General features: G+C 44.1%; 2 protein-coding genes across 6 annotated transcripts; one reads left to right on the top strand and one right to left on the bottom strand.

Moving 5' to 3' along the window:
* Positions 1-101: 101 nt before the first annotated feature.
* Positions 102-6,212, top strand: LOC311146450 (uncharacterized protein). 2 transcript variants are annotated; one of them, XM_084182954.1, is made up of 7 exons: positions 102-241; positions 1,079-1,281; positions 1,959-2,063; positions 2,149-2,244; positions 2,342-2,452; positions 2,876-3,002; positions 3,326-6,092. In XM_084182954.1, the coding sequence occupies exons 1-7, from the start codon at positions 211-213 to the stop codon at positions 5,953-5,955; spliced, it is 3,303 nt and encodes a 1,100-aa protein (XP_084039080.1). In that variant the 5' UTR covers positions 102-210; the 3' UTR covers positions 5,956-6,092. The 2 variants fall into 2 exon arrangements, with proteins under 2 accessions (XP_084039080.1, XP_084039081.1); XM_084182955.1 differs by having other exon boundaries at positions 111-241; positions 3,380-6,212.
* On the bottom strand, positions 6,082-20,370 carry LOC311146452 (putative oxidoreductase ZK1290.5). Of its 4 annotated transcripts, none has more exons than XM_084182958.1 (8): positions 20,170-20,370; positions 19,233-19,481; positions 18,551-18,652; positions 18,336-18,427; positions 17,841-18,023; positions 8,126-8,185; positions 7,609-7,709; positions 6,082-7,202 (listed from the first exon to the last, which is right to left on the bottom strand). In XM_084182958.1, exons 1-7 carry the CDS (start codon positions 20,240-20,242, stop codon positions 7,614-7,616), a joined length of 855 nt encoding a protein of 284 aa, XP_084039084.1. In that variant the 5' UTR covers positions 20,243-20,370; the 3' UTR covers positions 6,082-7,202; positions 7,609-7,613. The 4 variants fall into 4 exon arrangements, with proteins under 4 accessions (XP_084039084.1, XP_084039083.1, XP_084039085.1 ...); XM_084182957.1 differs by having other exon boundaries at positions 19,215-19,481; positions 20,170-20,338; XM_084182959.1 differs by lacking the exon at positions 17,841-18,023 and having other exon boundaries at positions 19,215-19,481; positions 20,170-20,326.
* Positions 20,371-20,428: the final 58 nt, after the last annotated feature.

The following is a 20,428-nucleotide window of genomic DNA, read 5'->3' on the forward strand; positions in this document are numbered from 1 at the left end:
TCTTCTTTGGGGTTTTATGACTGTGTGCAAACCAAACCAGAGACGGTATCGAAACCTGAGTCAAAGGTGCGCTTTTATTTTGAAGGATTTCTTATTCGAATACCGGAAGTGACCTTTAAAAAAGGAAGGAAGAAAGAAGGAAACTCATCCACGAACAAAGCTCACATAATTTTATTTTGAATCCAATTATACTGGCACTGAAAGCTCAAAATGCAAAAACACCATATCCTGATTGAAGAAGGTATGCAGTGGCCTTCTCGGCTAGTTAGCTATTGTATTGAATTAAAAACGTGAGGGACTGTAGCTAGCTAGCTATTATACAGTTTAGCCACACGTTGTGAAAGATGTGCCACCAACAAAAACGAAGCTAGCTAGTTAAACAAAGTAATTGCATTTTCACATGGAAATAGCACTTGATTTTCAATGTAATATAGTAGCTCGTTCTTAAGGAATGACATGTGTATAACAAAGACCCTGTCCTCTCATAACACTGACAAGTATCCTTGTTATTCTATAGCTTCCAAAGTTTTAGCAAAGTATTTTTTCTTTCATAGAATAACTGAATTTGTGCCTGCTGTAGATGCCCCTCTTCACCTGTCATCTCTGTTATCCAGCTAACTGAATGTATGCCTACTGTAGGTCCCCCTCTCCCCCTGTCATCTCTGTTATCCAACTAACTGAATTTATGCCTACTGTAGGTCCCTCTATCATCTCTGTTAACCAGCTAACTGAATGTATGCCTACTGTAGGTCCCCCTCTTCCTCTATCATCTCTGTTATCCAGCTAACTGAATTTGTGCCTACTGTAGGTCCCCCTCTCCCCTGTCATCTCTGTTATCCAGCTAACTGAATTTATGCCTACTGTAGGTCCCCCTATCATCTCTGTTATCCAGCTAACTGAATGTATGCCTACTGTAGGTCCCCCTCTTCCTCTATCATCTCTGTTATCCAGCTAACTGAATTTATGCCTACTGTAGGTCCCCCTATCATCTCTGTTATCCAGCTAACTGAATTTGTGCCTACAGTAGGTCCCCCTATCATCACTGTTATCCAGCTAACTGAATTTGTGCCTACTGTAGGTCCCCCTCTTCCTCTATCATCTCTGCGTCTCCTGATCCCTCCACTGCGGCTGGTGTCTGCAGCTCTATGGCAAGTTGTTCAGCAGAGAGACATCATGGACTACGGGTTGGTGGAGGAGTTTGTCACCACTGTGTTGGAGATAGTCCCTGATATGATGAGTTACAGGGAGAGAGTCCAACTCGTCATGGGGCTGCGAGCACAGGTGAGCGATGGTGCTGATGGGTGAAGAGGGAGTAGCCAGAAGTCCTCAACTCTCATCTCCTGAGGCGTATTCATTAGTGTACACCGTAGTACCTTACCATATGCTATGAGGCTTTTTAACACAAACCCTTAGGGGCCGCAGGTAGCCTGGTGGTTAGGGGCGTTGGGCCAGTAACCAAAACGTTTGCTGAATCGAATCCCTGAGGCCACAAGGTAAAAATCTGTAATTCTGCCCTTGAGCAAGGCAATTAACCCTAATTGCTCCAAGGTCTCCGCGGGCGTCTCAGGGGGAGTGGGATATGCAAAAAAAAACATTTCCTCACACTACAGGACTATATAAGCACCCCCTAATAATCGTTATTATTATTATATTCATTGATGTGCTGCTTTTATCGTCTTTGTGTCCTTGTGTTTTTATGGCGTATTTATTGGTGATGTATGTATTGTCTGGGGCAATCAAATTTCCCCTCTGGGGGATTAATAAAGTACTATCTTAGCAAAATGTTTTTGCAACAAAAACGACAATTTCTTATTTGACACTTTCATATGGGTCCCTCCCTGTTTCGGGCCCATTTGCTTCCGTTCGGTTCCTAGTCAATACACTTTCTATTTTTGTTGGCCCCACCCACCAGTCCAATTTAATTGCATTCATAACAAATTGAACTTTTACTAATTCAGCTGGTTCTGGAGTTGTGTCGCTCTGATCACCTAGCCAACCCTGAGACCATCCAGCCACACCTGAACAGGATGAAGACCTGTATCATCACTCATGGGGACAACAAGGTGAGTGGCACTCAAGGAATCACTCTGCAGGTGTTATGTGCTGACTAGTTTCATTTATTGACTGAGCTATCCATACTTGCTGTAGATTTCGGATCCTGAGATGGAGGCATCAGAATTAACTTTCTGGAAGCTGATTCAAACTCTGTTGGAAGACCCAGTTGAGAAAGAACACTTCTTTCAGGTCAGTGTTGTGACTAAAAAGCTGATAACTAACGGGCGATTGTAAATCATTGTCTAGATCAGAAAGTACTGAAACCCTCTACCTGCTTGTCTCCTAGAGCGTTTTTCCAGAGGAATTTGGCCCCAAGTATGACTCAGCACTGCAGACTCTGGTGTGGGAGTTCCTCTCCAGGCTGGAGAAGCTGCTTCCAGCACCAACCCTTCAACAGGTACCAAGCTAACATCTTATTACCTTTATCAGGTACCAAGCTAACATCTTATTACCTTTATCAGGTACCATGCTAACATCTTATTATCTTTATCAGGTACCAAGCTAACATCTTATTACCTTTATCAGGTACCATGCTAACATCTTATTACCTTTATCAGGTACCACGCTAACATCTTATTACCTTCAGCAGGTACCATGCTAACATCTTATTACCTTTATCAGGTACCATGCTAACATCTTATTACCTTCAACAGGTACCATGCTAACATCTTATTACCTTTATCAGGTACCAAGCTAACATCTTATTACCTTCAACAGGTACCATGCTAACATCTTATTACCTTTATCAGGTACCAAGCTAACGTCTTATAATAGAAATGGATACGTTGCCTATTTTTTAAAGCCATTCTCTTTCCATTAGACTGCATCATGGTTCCTACCTGACCCCTCTGTCCTGGAGGAGTGTGTGCAGTGTGTGTCCCACCCTCAGCCTTTGAAGACCCTTCTCCAGCACCACAACAACACATGTGGACACGTAGACACCAATGGTAGGAGAAATAGACTTTGGACAGGAAATCATTAGCAGATAGCCTGTAACATTTCCATGTTAGACACCAATGGTAGGAGAAATAGACTTTGGACAGGAAATCATTATCAGATTATGAGACTTTTCTGGACCCCTCTTCCCGACAGCTAAAGGTCCCAAAGCTTCTGTGCATGTGCAGGATTCTTTACTTCACGCACAGTCTCTGCTCTACTAGTAGAGAACCTCCCTTCACTTTGGACAGGAAAGAATGTTCTCAGATAGCCTGTAACATTTCCATGTTTGGCTTTGTTTTAATATTGACTTTTCTCCTTCTACTGTCTCTAGCTCTGTCTTCGGGCGACAATCAGATCCTCGCTTCAATGTCTCTCTCTTCCTTAGTGATCGCTGAAGCCATCGCTGACCCAGAGGTCCAATCAGAACCTGAGCAGAAATGTATGAGCCCTGTCTCATCTGACAGTGAGCCAGAGATGACCTCTTTGTTGGAACACATGGAGAGTGAACTGTTGCCTTTGAATAAAGAGGTGAAGCCTGCTTTTTTGGAGGTAGCGTGTAGACACAAGAAAACAGCGAAAAACATAAAACACAAAGAGATGAAAAAGAATACATATTTTGTCCACCTTCAAACTGACAGTGGGCTGAAAATCCAAGGAAAAGGCCACAGCAGCCAACAGGAAGTGCAGGACATTTCTAGTTTGTCTACTTCCTGTCGTCTCCGTCAGCCGACAGTGCTGCTGCACAGACTTGACATTACTGATATGCTGTTACCTGTGTCAGACGTCTCTCCACCACTGAAAGTGGGATCCCAAGGACAGAGAAGAGGACAGGTCATATCACAAAAGAGTGAGAGGAATGTCAATGAAGAGCCCTCTGATGGTCAACCTCAGAATTCTCTGGCCCCTGACCCATCCCCTACTACAGGGCAGCCTAAAAGAAGCAAGCGTGTCAAAATATGCTCCTTGTGTGGAAAGACTTTCAGCGAAGCAAAGGATTTGACGGCACACATGAGATCTCACAACGAGCAGAGCCCTTACAAGTGCACTCAGTGTGGACAAGACTTTGAACACCATGAGGACTTACTGACACATCAGCAGAATGTGTGTGAGGAGGCAGGTCAACCAGAAGAGGACAACATGTCTACAGCATCTTTAAAGGAGGATAACATGTCTACAACATCTATGAAGGATGATTGTACAGAGATATCCCACCCCCATGACACTTTACCCCAGAACAAAAGAGGTCCTTATGTTCATCACACTCCAAAAGCCTTCCAGCCATCCAAAGCCAGACAAATATGTCATGTGTGTCACAAGACTCTTTGTAATGTATTTATGCTGAGAAGGCACCTGAAATCTGTACATGGTCTGCTCCCCTACCAGTGCTACAACTGTGAGGCAAGTTTTGGGAATAACCCCGATTTGAAGAAACACATAAAAGAGTGCTTGAAGACGAAGAAACGCCACCCTTGCTCTCTGTGCGGTGTGACCTTTGAGCCAAATGAGTGTCAAGAGGGGAACCAACAGCAGTTCATAGCTGCAGTAGAAAATGGTACAGCGATACCCCAGACCTCCAGTTCCACACCCCAGAATGCAACAGCCTTCAGTGCTCTGCCCGTTCTGATACAGTCCTCCAGTAATTACAGAACATGTCTTCTGTGTAATGAAACGTTTGATACTGCAGCGAACTTGAGGATACACCTAAAATGTCAACATGATGTACATCCTTACCCATGCATCAAATGTGGGGAAAGTTTCCCAAGCATATCAGATCTGCGGATACACGAGTGTTCAGGTCAAAACATTCCAGACTCCAGAAAGTGTCCGGGGTGCAGGAATAGGACTTCTCAATCCACACCGCAGCAGTTGAAGACAAGTCAGGAAGTGAACCTTAGAAGACACCAGACAGAGAGGCCACTAGTTGCAGCAGAAAACGAGATGGAGATCCCTCAGTCCTACAACACAGATGTTGACTACTCAAATGACTCGCTGAAACACCAGCCAAACAAGTGTGAGGAAATGAACTTTCAGAGAGGACATCAAGACTGGAGTGAGGAAGTTGATCCAAACCAGGATCCAGTGGAGGTTGATCCAAACCAGGATCCAGAGGAGGTTGATCCAGCACACAGCAGTAGTTCTCTGGTTCCAAGGGAAGTTGGGACAGAGATTCCCCAGAGCCATACCACATCACCCCAGAACCCAACAACCTCCAAAGCTCCCCCCACTGGCGTTATTTTAAATTCTAGAACATGTCTGGTGTGCTATAAGACTTTCTTTAACAGAGCAAGCTTGCTTCAGCATGTGAGACGTCACTCACAGGGTCAGGGACCGCACACATGCGCCATATGTTCAAGGAGCTTTGGTCGAGCATTCGATTTGACAAGACATCAGGCCAGGAAAACAGGTTGTGGGTCAATGCACCGTAATCTCGTCGTACATGAGAACGCTCCTACAGAAGTTAAACCGGTCTTCTCTTGTCCCCATTGTCAGGAATGGTTCACGAGCAAAAATAAACTGGAAACACACATGCTATGTCACACAGGGGAAGGGTTCACGTGTAGGTTTTGCGGCAAGATGTTTGCTAAACAATATAAATTATACATCCATGTTCGTTCGCATATTGACAGACCGCATCTATGTGATGCATGTGGTAAGGATTTCAGAACTAAGTATGCATTGAAAGTACACACACGTGTGCACACAGGAGAGCGACCATTCTCTTGTCCAGATTGTGGCAAAAGATGTTCTTCGAAGGGTAATCTGAAAGCCCATCAACAGAGTCATACAGGAGAACGTCCATTTGCGTGCCCCCTCTGTAAAGTACGCTGTCGCATTAAGTCGCAACTAAAAGTACACATTTTAACTCACACAGGGGAGAGGCCTCATAAGTGTTTGGCTTGTGGGAAGACTTTTCAACTGAAACTTTTGTTGAGGAAACATCGGCTAGCTTCATGTTCTTAGTTGTCTTTTAAACTCCCTTTTGATTTCCAGGATGTACACTTTTCTAAGTGTTAGATTTCATTTGAGATTCACCACATTACTGGCTCGTAACTAGGTGTAGGTTCTAATCAAGACATCTTCAGGAAGTCCATTTTAATCTGTTGCATTTTTATTTGTGTACATCTTAAAATGTCAAATATGAAGGATTTTGTTTTTCACTACTCAGAATTGACAAGCACAGCAGCACATTGTCTAAAATAAACTGTGCGATTATCACGAGTGGCGGTTGTTCTCCTCTTTTGTTTCTCCAAGTGTTTCAGCTGATCTTATTCAAAGAGCATCATGGGATACCCAGCTATGTGTAGCTATACAGTTTTTACCCATGTGAGAACCCAAGCACCCAAGATAGTTTTCTTTAAGTTAAGCATGTTACATTGTTTTTGTTTACCTAAACCCCAAGAAAAATTATCGTGCGGTATTCATGATTTTTACAATGCTCTTCTGGTTCAAATTCAGAATTTCAGTGTTTCTCACGGAGTACAGATTTTTTTGTTTTTTATGTAATCATTGCAGAAACTATTACGGTACCTTGAGATGCATAAGAATAAAACAAATGAACAAGATGCATAATACAATTATAAAAGCAACTGATACATTGAGATGAATAAAAAAGGCATTTGAACCGAACTCATGATCAGCGTTCCTCTCTAAAAGTCTTTGTGGGAATTAATTTAACCAATGACCAACAACACGATCGGTTAATTACAATTAATATCCTCGAGGAAGGATCCTTTTCTACAATTTAAATCTTAACCTCGATATTCCCAGAAAGTCTGTTGGGGAATATTTTGTTGCTTTACTTTGCTACAGTTTACTAAACCATTTGGGTGAACTATTCCTTTAAGGACCAGTGGCTTAAGGCAATGTTGTGTCTAGGCATACAGTAACCGCTGATTTTATATAACTCAATGACGTTAACAAGTATCCTACCAGTCACAACTAGAAGGATAGGCACTCATTTCTCAAAGTAAGGCAGTTTGGGTGAGGCTAGCAGCAACTATGATTTCACTATTCTGATTGAAGCACCAGAGTCACCCACCATTCCTATTCACAGCCATGCACACACAGATCTAATTTCTAAAAGTTGTTCTTTGTATTTAAGATGTTTATCCTTTCCAGAGTGGGTAGCTGAGATGAATGAGCTTCATGTCACTGTGAAGTCTCCTGACGAGATCCACGTCCTCATCTGAGAGGGAGAACCCAAAGACCTGAGGGGAGACACACTTATGAGTGACATCATACTTTTGAATTGAGGCACGGCCATTCATTTTCTGCTTAGTTACCTCTAAGCAGCCATTCACATACTGAACAGAGTACACACACACCAACTAAAAGCAAGCCAAGATATGTGCAGCCAAAGGTCCAAATATATACATGAAATCAGATGAAAAGGGTTTGTGCTCAAGCAAAAGGAAAAAAGGTGATACTTTGTGTGCAAATATGAGAAATGATAATCAAAAGATCGGGCATACACTTTGTAGGGTGGAAGATTGCAAGCCAGGGAAAAATAGCAGAAAGTAAGAAGAAGAGAGTTACTAAATAAAGAAAGTTAGCAGAGCTTCAGCTCTTTGCTATTCCATCCACAGAAGCAGTGATGGTGAACACATGCTGCACCTGTGTCACTCCACACGCGTGGGATCCCAGCTCACGTGTCTCCCATCATGCAACCTGCCCAGTGCCGCCATGTCTTTCCCCTCCAGATGGAACCCAAACACCTGGGAGTGGGAGGAGCCAGGACCAGCAGGGGGGGGAGGTGGAGGGGTGGAAGTTGAGAGGACAAACATGGTGGTTTGATAGAGATGATACGTGTCCTTTTAGCTGGGGCAGGACCATGTGACAGGATCCATTCTTGAGCTTGTGATTATCGTTTGACATATTTATTGAGTCTTAAAGTAACAGTACACCCAAATGTCCCTTTTCAGCCTTCACAGACTCACGTTGGCATTGATTAACCCAAAACAATGGGGTTCTCCTAGAGCCTATATCATCTCAAAGTTATACGATTTGGGGTGAACTGTCTTTTTAATATTAGATTTATCTATATCTACTTCAACACATGCGCAAACAGAACTAAACTAAAACATGCACACAATTTCCTTTTTCTGTCTTCTTGTAAATAAATCCAACTCACTTGACAGTTTTCCAGGATCCTCTCGTTTTTGGTGGACTTGGGAATGGTGACAACTCCATTCTGAGAGGGAAGGGGAACAAAGCAGTGTGAGGACAAACATGCCACGCCATTAAATAAAGATTTGCATTTACAGTGTTTAATCATGAAAGTATAATAAGGAAAACATTTTCATAAGAACGAGTAACTGTGGAACGTTGAAAAGTAATTCAAAATAGAGGCGCAAATGTATGTTTTCGCACCCCCACTTTTTTTTACTAGAAAACTATTATGATCCATTGAGTAATTTGTCATTTTCAATGATCAGTAATATTTTTTAGGTCATTTGTCAAAAAAAAAAATAGATATGTCCATTTAATATATTATATAATAATTAACAGATTCCATTTTGCATCCCCTCCCCCCCGTCGCCTCAAGATGAATGGTTTTGCCCATTGGAAAGTTTTGCTTCCCTTCCGCGCACCACTGTTTTGGTTCAGTGCAGTTAGAAAACACTAGCTGCACCACTGGTGTTTAAAATGAAAAGACACCTGCAAAAGAAAATAGTTCATCTATTTTGTTGTGCTGTTACATTTGTATCGTTGATTCACTCAGGGTGTTGCTACATGTCATTTGAGAGGCGTGCACCACGAGCACATTTTGTCATTTCACTTTGCCTGTCAGAGCCATGATGAGCACAGGCACGTCTGACTAGGCTTCTCCGTAGCCTCTGGATTGAAATCTCAATTGCTCGTATCCTCTCTCCTCAAACCCATTGGAGTAGAAGGTTAGAGGGGATAACAAAAGTAATATGAGAACCGTGCTCCCGAATTATTATCAACACATTGTCCAACTCTCCACCGCGACATGGGTATAAAGCCATGTCCCGTCTTCCTTTCTGGAAATTCTGACCATGAATCCATTTTGCTCCTCCCCTCCTACAAACAAGGACACAAGAGGGAGGTTCCGCTGGTCTGACCAATCAGAATCCATACTCCAAGACTGTTTTGATTACGTGGACTGGAATATGTTTTCCGGGTCGCCTCTGGGGATAACATCAATGAATAAACAGACTCAGTCACCGGATTCATCAAAAAATGCATAGATTATGTGATACTGATGGTGTCTTTCAAAACTTATCCGAATCAAAAACCGTGGATTAATTGCAGCCTTGTCGGGAAACTGAAGGAGAGAGATGCTGCTTATAAACAGGGCAAGGTGACCGGTTAAACAGTACAAATACGATCAAGATGGCGAGACATGAGTATAGGGACAACGTGGAGGAGGAATTCAGCAGGTCGGACACGAAGGGTATGTGGCAGGGGCTTCTAACGATCACGCATTACAAAAATAAAGCCAGTCACGTCACACCTTTTTCTCACGCTTCGAGCAAAACTACTCTGAGCTACAGAGGAGAGCCCCTGAGGACAACGTGCTTATGGTCTCCACGGAGGACAGATGTAAGTCATTCAAACGTGTTAACCCTCGCAAGGATGCCGGCCCAGACAGCATTCCTAGCTGCGCACTCAGAGCAAGTGCAGACCAGCTGGCTGTTGTGTTTTCGGACATTTTCAATCTCTCTCTAGCTCAGGCCGTTATCCCCAGCTGATTCAAGATGTCCACTATCATCCCTGTGCCCAAGAAAAGGAAAGTAACTGAACTGAATGACTACCGACCCGTAGCACTCAATTCCGTCATCATGAAATGCTTCGAGAGGCTAGTCAAAGACCACATCACCTCCTCACTTACCGACACACTCACCCTCTCCAATTCGCCTACCGCCCCGACAGATCCACGGATGACGCAATCGCCATTGCACTGCCCTCACTCACCTGGACAAAAGGAATGCATGTGAGGATGCTGTTCATTGACTACAGCTCGGCCTTCAATACCATAGTGCCCTCTAAGCTCACCACAAAGCTCACGGCCCTGGGACTGAATTCCTCCCTATGAAACTGGGTCCTGGACTTCCTGACGGGCCTCCCCCAGGTGGTGAAGGTAGGCAACATTACCTCCTCCACACTGATCCTCAACATGGGGGCCCCACAAGGGTGCGTCCTCAGTCCCCTCCTATATTCCCTGTATACCAATGACTGCGTGACCTCACACAGTTCCAACTCCATCATCAAGCTCGCTGACGACACGACAGTAGTAGACCTGATCACCAACAACGATGAGACGACCTACAGGGAGGAGGTTGGCACTCTGACAGTGTGGTGCCAGGTAAACAACCTCTCCCTCAACGTCAGCAAAACAAAGGAGCTGATTGTGGACTTCAGGAGGAACCAGGCTGGGCACGCCCCATCCTCATCAACGGGGCCGCCGTGGAGAGAGAAAAAAGTGGTAAAGTTCCTCGGCGTACACATTTCGAGGAGCTGAAATGGTGAAACCACACGGACACCGTGGTGAAGGCACGACAGCAACTCTTCAACCTCAGGAGGCTGAAGAAATTCAGCCTGTCTCCGAGGGCCCACAGTGTTCTACAGGAGCACCATAGAGAGCATTCTGTCGGGCTGCATCACAGCCTGGTACGGCAACTCCACCGCCGCTGACCGCAAGGCTCTACAGAGGGTGGTACGCTCAGCCGAACACACCATTTGGTGCTCACTGCCTGCCCTCCAGGACACCTACAACACCAGGTGTCGCAGGAAGGCCAAGAAGATCATCAGGAACCTCGGCCACCCGAGCCACAGCCTGTTCTCCCCGCTTCCACCACTCAGACGCGGGAAGTATACAAACACTAACAGACTGGCCAATAGCTTCTACCCCCAGACTATCAGGCTGCTGAGTAGGCACCACTAGCCACTAGTCTACCTGCTCCCCCTGGTTTCATTTACACTGAGCTCGGAGCTAAAGAATTTCACTGCACACTGCAACTATATCTGCGACCCTGTGCATGTGACTAAATAAAGTGTAATCTAGTCTAATCCAATGGGTTTTGAGAAGAAGAGAGGACTTGGAGTATGCAATTATCCCACTGACTCTGAGTAGCCTTCCATCAGCCTACCAAAAGACCTTTGCAAAAAACTGCATGTCCGGTAGCTAATATTACATGATTAAATCAGTGAGAATTAGTTTTTCTCCCCAAGCCGTTTACAGGCATTTAACACCATTCTGCATTTTTTACATCTATTTTCCTAACATCACTCGGATAAATCACATTGTTAAAATGTTTTCATTCCGTCACAAAAGTAACAGTCCTGGCTGAGCCCCATACGCTTCGCAGTTACAATGTAGCCAAGCTGTGTCTGGATGTGCCTATGTGCAAAATGAAAAAGCACAGGATATTTGTACCTCGATAAAACAGCTCTTCTTTGCTTGGTAAGTAATATCGACCGTAATATCGACCAAATAAGCCATTTCTACTCTCGTTGCATCAAATATGTATGAGACAAATAAATAATGGTGATAACAACTTAAAATCTGCCTACATGCGCAGTTCCGGGGCACAACAAAAGCAGTTCTTCTCCACAAATTCCCTTTTCCCCTCTTGTGTTCTGACCGCTCCCTCTACACACACGCTCTCATTAGGCTTACAGACATGAATGCCTATACAAACTGATCTATACTGAACAAAAACAAAAGCAACATGCAACAATTTCAACGATTTTACTGAGTTACAGTTCTTATAAGGAAATCAGTAAATTGAAATAAATTCATTAGGTCCTAGTCTATGGATTTCACGACTGGGAATACAGATATGCATCTGTTGGTCACAGATACCTTAAAAAAAAAAGGTAGGGTGTGGATCAGAAAACCAGTCATTATCTGGTGTGACCACCATTTGCCTAATGCAGCACGACACATCTCCTTCGCATAGAGTTGATCAGGCTGTTGATTGTGGCCTGTGGAATGTTGTCCCACTCCTCTTCAATGGCTGTGCGAAGTAGCTGCATATTGTCGGGAACTGGAACACGCTGTCGTAAACGTCGATCCAGAGCATCCCAAACATGATCAATGGGTGACATGTCTGGTGAGTATGCAGGCCATGGAAGAACTGGGACATTTTCAGTTTCCAGAAATTGTGTACAGATCCTTGCGACATGGGGCCATGCATTATCATGAGGGGATGGCGGCGAATGAATGGCATGACAATAGGCCTCAGGATCTCGTCACGGTATCTCTGTGCATTCAAATTGCCATTGATAAAATGCAATTGTGTTCGTTGTCCGTAGCTTATGCCTGCCCATACCATAACCCCACCATGGGGCACTCTGTTCACAACGTTGACATCAGCAAACGCTCGCCCACACGACGCCATACACGTGGTCTGTGGTTGTGAGGCCGGTTGGACGTACTGCCAAATTCTCTCAAATTACCTTGGAGGTGGCTTATGGTAGATAAATGAACATTCAATTATCTGGCAACAGCTCTGGTGGACATTCTTGCAGTCAGCTTGCCAATTGCACACTCCCTTAAAACTGGAGACATCTGTGGCATTGTGTTGAGTGACAAAACTGCACATTTTAGAATGGCCTTTTATTGTCCCCAGCACAAGGTGCACCTGTATAATGATCCTGCCGTTTAATCAGCTTCTTGATATGCCACACCTGTCAGGTGGATGCATTATCTTGGCAGTGGTGCAGTGGTCTAAGGCACTGCATCGCAGTGCTAGCTGTGCCACTAGAGATCCTGGTTCGAGTCCAGGCTCTGTCGCAGCCGGCCGCGACCGGGAGACCCATGGGCGGTGCACAATTGGTCCAGCGTCGTCCAAGGTAGGGGAGGGTTTGGCCGGCAGGGATGTGGGTTCGTTTCCCACGGGGGGCCAGTATGGGAAAATAAAAAATAATAAAAAAATAAATACATGTATGCATCCACTAACTGTAAGTTGCTCTGGATAAGAGCATCTGCTAAATGACTAAAATGTAAAAAAAAAAAAAAAATGTTAAAATGCAAAAGAGAAATGCTCACTAACAGGGATGTAACCAAATTTGTGCACAAAAGTTGAGAGAAATAAGGTTTTTGTGCGTATGGAAAATTTCTGGGATCTTTTATTTCAGCTCATGAAACATGGGACCAACACTTAACATGTTGAGTTTATATTTTTGTTCAGTGTAACTGATGGGGTACACAAGCTACATTCCTTGCCAAATTAGGACAGTTTTATCACAAATTCAAAATGGACTGGTTGATTGAAGTAGGGAAATATGTGTTCCAACAACAAGCTGCAGTTTTGCAATAATTGAATCTCTTTGATTTTCTGCTTAGGCTACTTTGCAAAGTGCCATATAGAATTGGTTGGGCTATTTCTGAGGCTGGTAACTCTAATGAACGTATCCTCTGCAGCAGAGGTAACTCTGGGTCTTCCATTCCTGTAGCGGTCCTCATAAGAGCCAGTTTCATCATAGCGCTCGATGGTTTTTGCGACTGCACTTGAAGAAACGTTCAAAGTTCTTGTTTAACACGTTTTTGGTTACTACATGATTCCATGTGTTATTTCATGGTTTTGATGTCTTCACTATTATTCTACAATGTAAAACATTTAAAAAATAAAGAAAAACCCTTGAATGAGTAGGTGTGTCCAAACTTTTGACTGGTAGTGTATATTTTTTAAATTGCACCCCCACTTTCAGACAAAGTCAGGCGCCCATGTCTGTTCATGAATACAGTAATAATAGCCATCCTGAAGAGAGAAACGAGAGCACAGCGGTCGGGCGGTCTTGGATCAGGTACAGTAATAATAGCACAGCGGTCGGGCGGTCTTGGATCAGGTACAGTAATAATAGCACAGCGGTCGGGCGGTCTTGGATCAGGTACAGTAATAATAGCACAGCGGTCGGGCGGTCTTGGATCAGGTACAGTAATAATAGCACAGCGGTCGGGCGGTCTTGGATCAGGTACAGTAATAACAAACAAGGTGTATCTGAGGGGGTTTGTGGGACATAGTGTCTTCAGAAAGTTTTCATACTTATTCCACATTTTGTTGTGTTACAGCCTGAATTCAAAATGGATAAAACATTGTTTTTTTTACCCATCTACACACAATACTCCATGTCTAACATGTTTTGGACATTTTTAGCAAATATATTCAAAATGAAATACATAAATATCTAATTTTACATAAGTATTCACACCCCTGAGTCAATACATGTTAGAATCACCTTTGGCAGCGATCAATTAAATGTTATTTATAAAGCCCTTTTTTTTTTTTTTTTTACATCAGCAGATGTGCTATACAGAAACCCAGCCTAAAACCCCAAACAGCAAGCAATGCAGATGTAGAAGCACGGTGGCTAGGAAAAACTCCCTAGAAAGGCAGAAACCTAGGAAAAAAACTAGAGAGGAACCAGGCTCTGAGGGGTGGCCAGACCCCTTCTGGCTGTGCCAGGTGTAGATTATAACAGTAAATGGCCATTAAAGGAAGATTTTTCTCCAAGATGTCACTTGGCTTTCATAGCCGGCATTTAGAGGTTGAAATAGCAGGTGCGGTAGAGAGAGAGAGCTGAAAACAGCAGGTCTGGGACAAGGTAGCACGTCTGGTGAACAGGTCAGGGTTCCATAGCCGCAGGCAGAAGAGTGAAAACTGGAGCAGCAGCATGACCAGGTGGACTGGGGACAGCAAGGAGTCATCAGGCCAGGTAGTCCTGAGGCATGGTCCTAGGGCTCAGGTCCTCCGGGAAGTCTCTAAGAGCTTTCCACACCTGGATTGTACAATATTTGCCCATTATTATTTTCAAAATTCTTCAAGCTCTTTCAAATTGATTGTTGATCATTGCTAGACAAACATTTAAGTCTTGCCGTAGATATTCAAGCAGATTTTAGTCAAAACTGTAACTAGGCCAGTCAGGAACATTCACTGTCGTCTTGGTAAGCAACTCCAGTGTAGATTTGACCTTTAGGTTATTGTCCTGCTGAAAGGTGAATTCATCTCCCAGTGTCTGGTGGAAAGTAGACTGAACCAGGTTTTCCTCTAGGTTTTTGCCTGTGCTTAGCTTCATTCCGGGGGGTTTTTATCCGGAAAAACTCCCCAGTCCTTAACGATTACAAGCATATCCATAACATGATGCAGCCACCACTATGCTTGAAAATATGGAGAGTGGTACTCAGTAATGTGTTGTATTGGATTTGCCCCAAACATAACACTTTGTACTCAGGACAAAAAGTTAATTGCTTTGCCACATTTTTTGCAGTACTACTTTAGTGCCTTGTTGCAAACAGGATGCATGTTTTGGAATATTTGTATTCTGTACAGGCTTCCTTCTCACTCGGTCAATTAGGTTAGAATTGTGAATTGGGAGTAACTACAATGTTGTTGATCCATCCTCAGTTTTCTCCTATCACAGCCATTCAATTATGTAACTGTTTTTAAATCACCATTGGCCTCATGGTGAAATCCCTTAGTGGTTTCCTTCCTTTCCGGCAACTGAGTTAGGAAGCACGCCTGTATCTTTGTAGTGACTGGGTGTAGTGATACACCATCCAAAGTGTAATTAATAACTTCACCATGCTCAAAGGGGTAAAATGTATCTACCAATAGGTGCCCTTCTTTGCGAGGTATTGGAAAACCACCGTGGTCTTTGTGGTTGAATCTGTGTTTGAAATTCACTGCTCGACTGAGGGATCTTACAGATAATTGTATCACAGGAGGTTGGTGGCACCTTAATTGGGGAGGATGGGCTCGTGGTAATGGCTGGAGCGGAATCAGTGGAATGGTATCAAATACAAAACACATGGTTTCCATGTGTTTGATGCCATTCCATTTGCTCCGTTCCAGCCATTATTATGAGCCGTCCTCCCTCAGCAGCCTCCACTAAATTGAATGTGTGGGGTACAGAGAAGGTAGTTATTTAAAAATCATGTTAAACACTATTATTGCACACAGAGTGAGTCCATGCAACTTATTATGTGACTTGTTACGCTAATTTCTACTCCTGAACTTATTTAGGCTTGCCATAACAAAGGGGTTGAATACTTATTGACTCAAGACATTTCAGCTTTTCATTATTAATTAATTTGTAAAATTTCTAAAAACATAATTCTACCAGTGGCGCATATTCATGGATGCTAAGGGTATTGACCAATTAAAAAACATAACAATAATTTATCTTTCATCTCTCTGTGTTTCATAAATGTTCTTCAATTGGCAAAAGGCTGAATGTATCTCACCGGAGAAACAGCGCCCCTCTGTCTCAGTATGTGTAGGCCATCTATCTGATGCCGTCAAAAAGAGAATGACATTGTCACCGCCCATAGCACTGAATGCATGGGAAGCCAGCAAGCATTTGGCCTCCCTTGATAATGTAAAAAATAATAGCCAAACAGCGTTGAGCTAAACTGAGTGAGCTCAGCTGTGATTGGTCCTGGCTCACCAAGGAAAAGTGTCAAGGGAAGCCAGTTTGGATTTGGCTTCACACCACATCAGAAGACAAACGTAATTGACAGAAAAAACTTGAATTGTTGCATCTCGTTGTCCTCCGGTGGCTAGTTAGCTAGCTAAAATTGGCCCTTTCCTAAATTAGCCATGGATGGAGATAGGGATTTGGCTTTGTAGTTTTACTTAATTCTCCGTATTGGCCCAAGATTATAACTACGATTCTGATCCAACCATAAATTCATACATTGTGCCCCTGGTCTGAGAGGATGGAAGTTCAACATGTAGCTAGATGTAGTAACGTTAGGCTAATGTTACCCAGCTGGCCTGGCGCATCGTTGGCCAGGAAGTTAGGCTAGCGAGCAAGACAACAAAAAATAAAAGTGTGTTCTGTATGACAGAGTCAAAGACCGTTTCATCAACATGAAAGAGAAGAGGATGGCATTAGCGTTTCTCTACACGAGGTGAGTCATGTTTTTTCTACTTACGCACAAGCACACACACACACACACACACACACACAACCATGGACAGCCACATGATATTTAGCTTACGTTGATTGGACTAAAATGTTTTTGGAATCTTTTAGTTGTCACTGTATTAGACTAAGCTTAGGTGATTAGATGATGTTGAAATGTTGAAGTTGAAATGGTGCTGGAATAGTTGAGGCAGCGCCCGTTTTCTTTGCGACTTGCGGTAATTCGCCGTGGTTCTAAATCAATAGTAGTTTAGTAGTCCGAAAATCTTTGAAAAATGTACTTGCTTGACCATGCGGTAGGTCAGTGTTTCCCAACCCTGGTCCTCCAGTACCCCCAACAGTACACATGTTTATTGTAACCCTGGACAAGCACACCCGATTCAACTTGTCAACTAACCATCAAGCCCTCAATGAGTTGAATGAGGTGTGTTTGTCCGGGGCTACAACAAACATGTGTACTGTTGGGGGTAATGGAGGACCAGGGTTGGGAAACAATGCATGTAGGTCATGTAACTGTTTGTTACATGCAATATGCTTTGTGGACTTCACCGGATAGAGGTTGCTCTCCGGTTCTGTGATGAAACAAAGGTGTGGTTGAATTTATTCTGCCACTGTGTCTTGTTATTGTCCAGGCCTTAGGCCTATATATCACGATGGCAAGGCATATGAACTAACAGGTTATAGAGCAAACAACGCAATTATCACAACACATATTTGCCACATAGGTGGTAAAATTGCTTTTTTTCTGGCTTGGCTTCCCCAGTGATTTTACCCACGCACCGCTACTGAATTACACTGACATTATGTGGTATTGTGTGTAGGTCAGTGACACAAAATCTAAATTTTAATAAATGTTGAATTCAGGCTGTAACAACAAAATGTGGAAAAAGTCAAGGGGTGTGAATTCTTTCTGAAGACACTGTAGGTGGCCATCAGGAGAGTTGGGGTACCTGTACACTCCACCGGATGCAGATCTGAGAGGGCGTGCGGGCGTACTTGTGTGCCAGCTGGAGGATGGTGGGGTGGCTGAGAGCTTGCCCCTTGGCCAGGGGGCAGTAGCCCTCGAACACGATGCCCTCCTGGCGACAGTACTCCACCAACTCCTCTGGCTGCTGGAACGGGTGGTACTCCACCTGAGAGGGGGGGGGGGAAGTGACATCACTCCGTCTGTCCTTTCCTCTCGCTTATAACTGAAGGGCCAATGTAGGTTCTAGGTCATGTCCCACAGATACACTGGCCTCATTTCATTCCAAATATCAATCGCCTACTCTCTGCCCTCGTTCACTCCCCGTCACGGAGCTAAGATGACTAGGTGGTCACTGGACAGGAAGCTACAACTCGTTTCATCCATGTTGCCATCACCCATCCAGTCCTTTCAGATAATTCAGGGAGTGAACTAGGGCAGGAGGGACTGTGGAATGAAACGCAGCCAATGCATCACTCACCTGGTTGACGTGAGGCACCACACTACAGTCCTCCTTCAGCTCCTGCAGGTGGGAGACGAGGAAGTTACTCACACCGATGGCATGACACAACCCTGCCTCGCGTTCACCGAGAGAGAAAGAGATACTCTAGATAAGAGACCTACGCAGCATCCTATAGGCTTATAACACGGTGTGTGACTAGAATGCTATAAGTAATAATGTTTTCTATGTGTCACCTTCTTTATACAGCTCCTCCAAGGCCCTCCAGGTCTCCACCCTGACCTCCCTATTGGACCTTCCTGGGACCATGGCGTCTGGCCAGTGCATCAGGTACAAGTCTGAGAGAGAGAGGGGGGAGGGGAGAGGGAGTGAGAGAAGGGGAGGGGAGAGGGAGAGAGAGAAGGGGCGGGGAGAGGGAGAGCGAGAAGGGGGGGTGAGAGATGGAGAGAGATAGGGAGGGAGTGCGAGAGAGATAGGGAGGGAGTGCGAGAGAGGAGAGTGAAAGAGCGAGAGGAGAGTGAAAGAGGGGAGGGGGAGAGAGGGGGGAGTGAGAGAGGGGGGAGAGACGGGGAGAGAGAGAGCGAGAGAGGGGGGGAGGTATAAGGGGAAAAAAGAGGATTGATACAATTAGAGGGAGAGCAAGGAGACGGTAGACATTCCACCAAGGTGGGTGAGAGTGAAAAGAGAGGGAGGGTGAGAGGAAAGCAGTTTTTTTTTTACCTATAGTGGACAAGCTTTGGTATGAGTAGGGGGAGATAATCTTGTTGTGGCATTGTCTCTTGCAAATGAGAACTGGTTTTCAATTGACCTGGTTCAATAAAGTCTGAATAAGTTTCCCTTATCTATTAGATCAAAAAGGTCTGAACACTTTATCTATTAGATCAGTAAAAAGTACTCAACTATAGTCCTGAGCCTTACCGAGGTATTCCACCCCTAGACGGGAACACGAGTCGCGGCAGGCCTTTTTGGCAGCGGTATAGCCGTATTCTCCGGGCCACAGTTTGGTTGTAAGCCATAGGTCTTGCCGTGGTACTCCGCTCTCCCGCACGGCTTTACCCAGCTGCTCCTCACAGCCGTAACGCTTCGCTGTGTCGATGTGCCGCACGCCACACTCCCGGAGCGCGTACAACACGGCGTCATGTGAATACCCGCCGTCATGCGATGTTCCTTGGGAAGAAAATAAAGATATATCACTTTCCCTGATTTTAGAATTACTGTCAGGAATTTCAAACTTCTTCCTTTCATTGGTGCCATCTCAATAGTCTGAGGTGGTTCCCTCTCCCTTAGCATCTTCTCCTTCATCTGCACTCATATAAACAACATAAGATGAGAGCAATTTGGAGGATAGGCCTACTTACCGGATGTTTGCTTTCACCAGTCCAGCTCTTTCACAGAGCAGAAAAAAATAACAGGGGAACCAGAGAGGATGCCTCTGTGGACTACTGCTACTGCGTCTCCTGTCTCTTCATTCACACGGATTACTGATCTACAAAACCTTTTGTTTAGCCACTATTGAGAACCCCAATTCTTTCACACTGGTCTGTGGTGTTTTCATATTCAGTTCATGACTCCCTCTTATACTCATACAATTTTGAGGTTGTGTTCTTGACTGACTGTTCTAGCATGAATTCGATCATCTATGTAGGCTAGTTTGACACAACGTGGCAATGTTTCAGCAGAAATTCATCGGAGTAATCCCATACAGTATATCTATGGATTAACTGACTCCTGAGCACAGTGGTAAACATAGTTGAAAATCGTCACCTATGTTACATTTCTCGTTTAAAGGTTGCCCGTGATGTAAAATAAAGGCACCTTTTGAACATTCTTATCATAGATTTAAAAACAATCTTACCTAGTCCAAGAATTGGAATTTGCAGGCCATTGGAAAGAGAAACTTTAGGACAAGTCGTTGCAATAGAATTCATGTTTGTTCAACTGCGACTTGTATAACCAACTAATGCGTTTTAATATATTTCCTAGGACGTTTCCAGGTTGCCTTTAGTCTCCAATTTTCCAAGTACGTCGTAAAACTAAAAGCCCCTCACTTTGCGGCAAAAACAATGGCCGCAAAGCAGTACAGTTATGCGTCATTGTAGTTTTCCTGACTTTCC

The sequence above is a fragment of the Coregonus lavaretus genome (genome assembly GCF_964263955.1).
Source record: "Coregonus lavaretus genome assembly, chromosome: 19".
In the NCBI taxonomy this organism is placed as follows: Eukaryota; Metazoa; Chordata; class Actinopteri; order Salmoniformes; family Salmonidae; genus Coregonus; species Coregonus lavaretus.

Coding starts and splice junctions, on each gene's coding strand:
- LOC311146450 (XM_084182954.1), top strand. CDS start 211: ATGCAAAAACACCATATCCTGATTGAAGAAG. Junction 242..1,078: donor CCATATCCTGATTGAAGAAG/GTATGCAGTGGC, acceptor TGCCTACTGTAG/GTCCCCCTCTTCCTCTATCA. Junction 2,453..2,875: donor CAGCACCAACCCTTCAACAG/GTACCAAGCTAA, acceptor TCTTTCCATTAG/ACTGCATCATGGTTCCTACC.
- LOC311146452 (XM_084182957.1), bottom strand. CDS start 20,242: ATGAATTCTATTGCAACGACTTGTCCTAAAGTTTCTCTTTCCAATGGC. Junction 18,653..19,214: donor CGGTAAGGCTCAGGACTATA/GTTGAGTACTTT, acceptor TCTCTCTCTCAG/ACTTGTACCTGATGCACTGG. Junction 18,024..18,335: donor TGGTGCCTCACGTCAACCAG/GTGAGTGATGCA, acceptor CCCCCCTCTCAG/GTGGAGTACCACCCGTTCCA.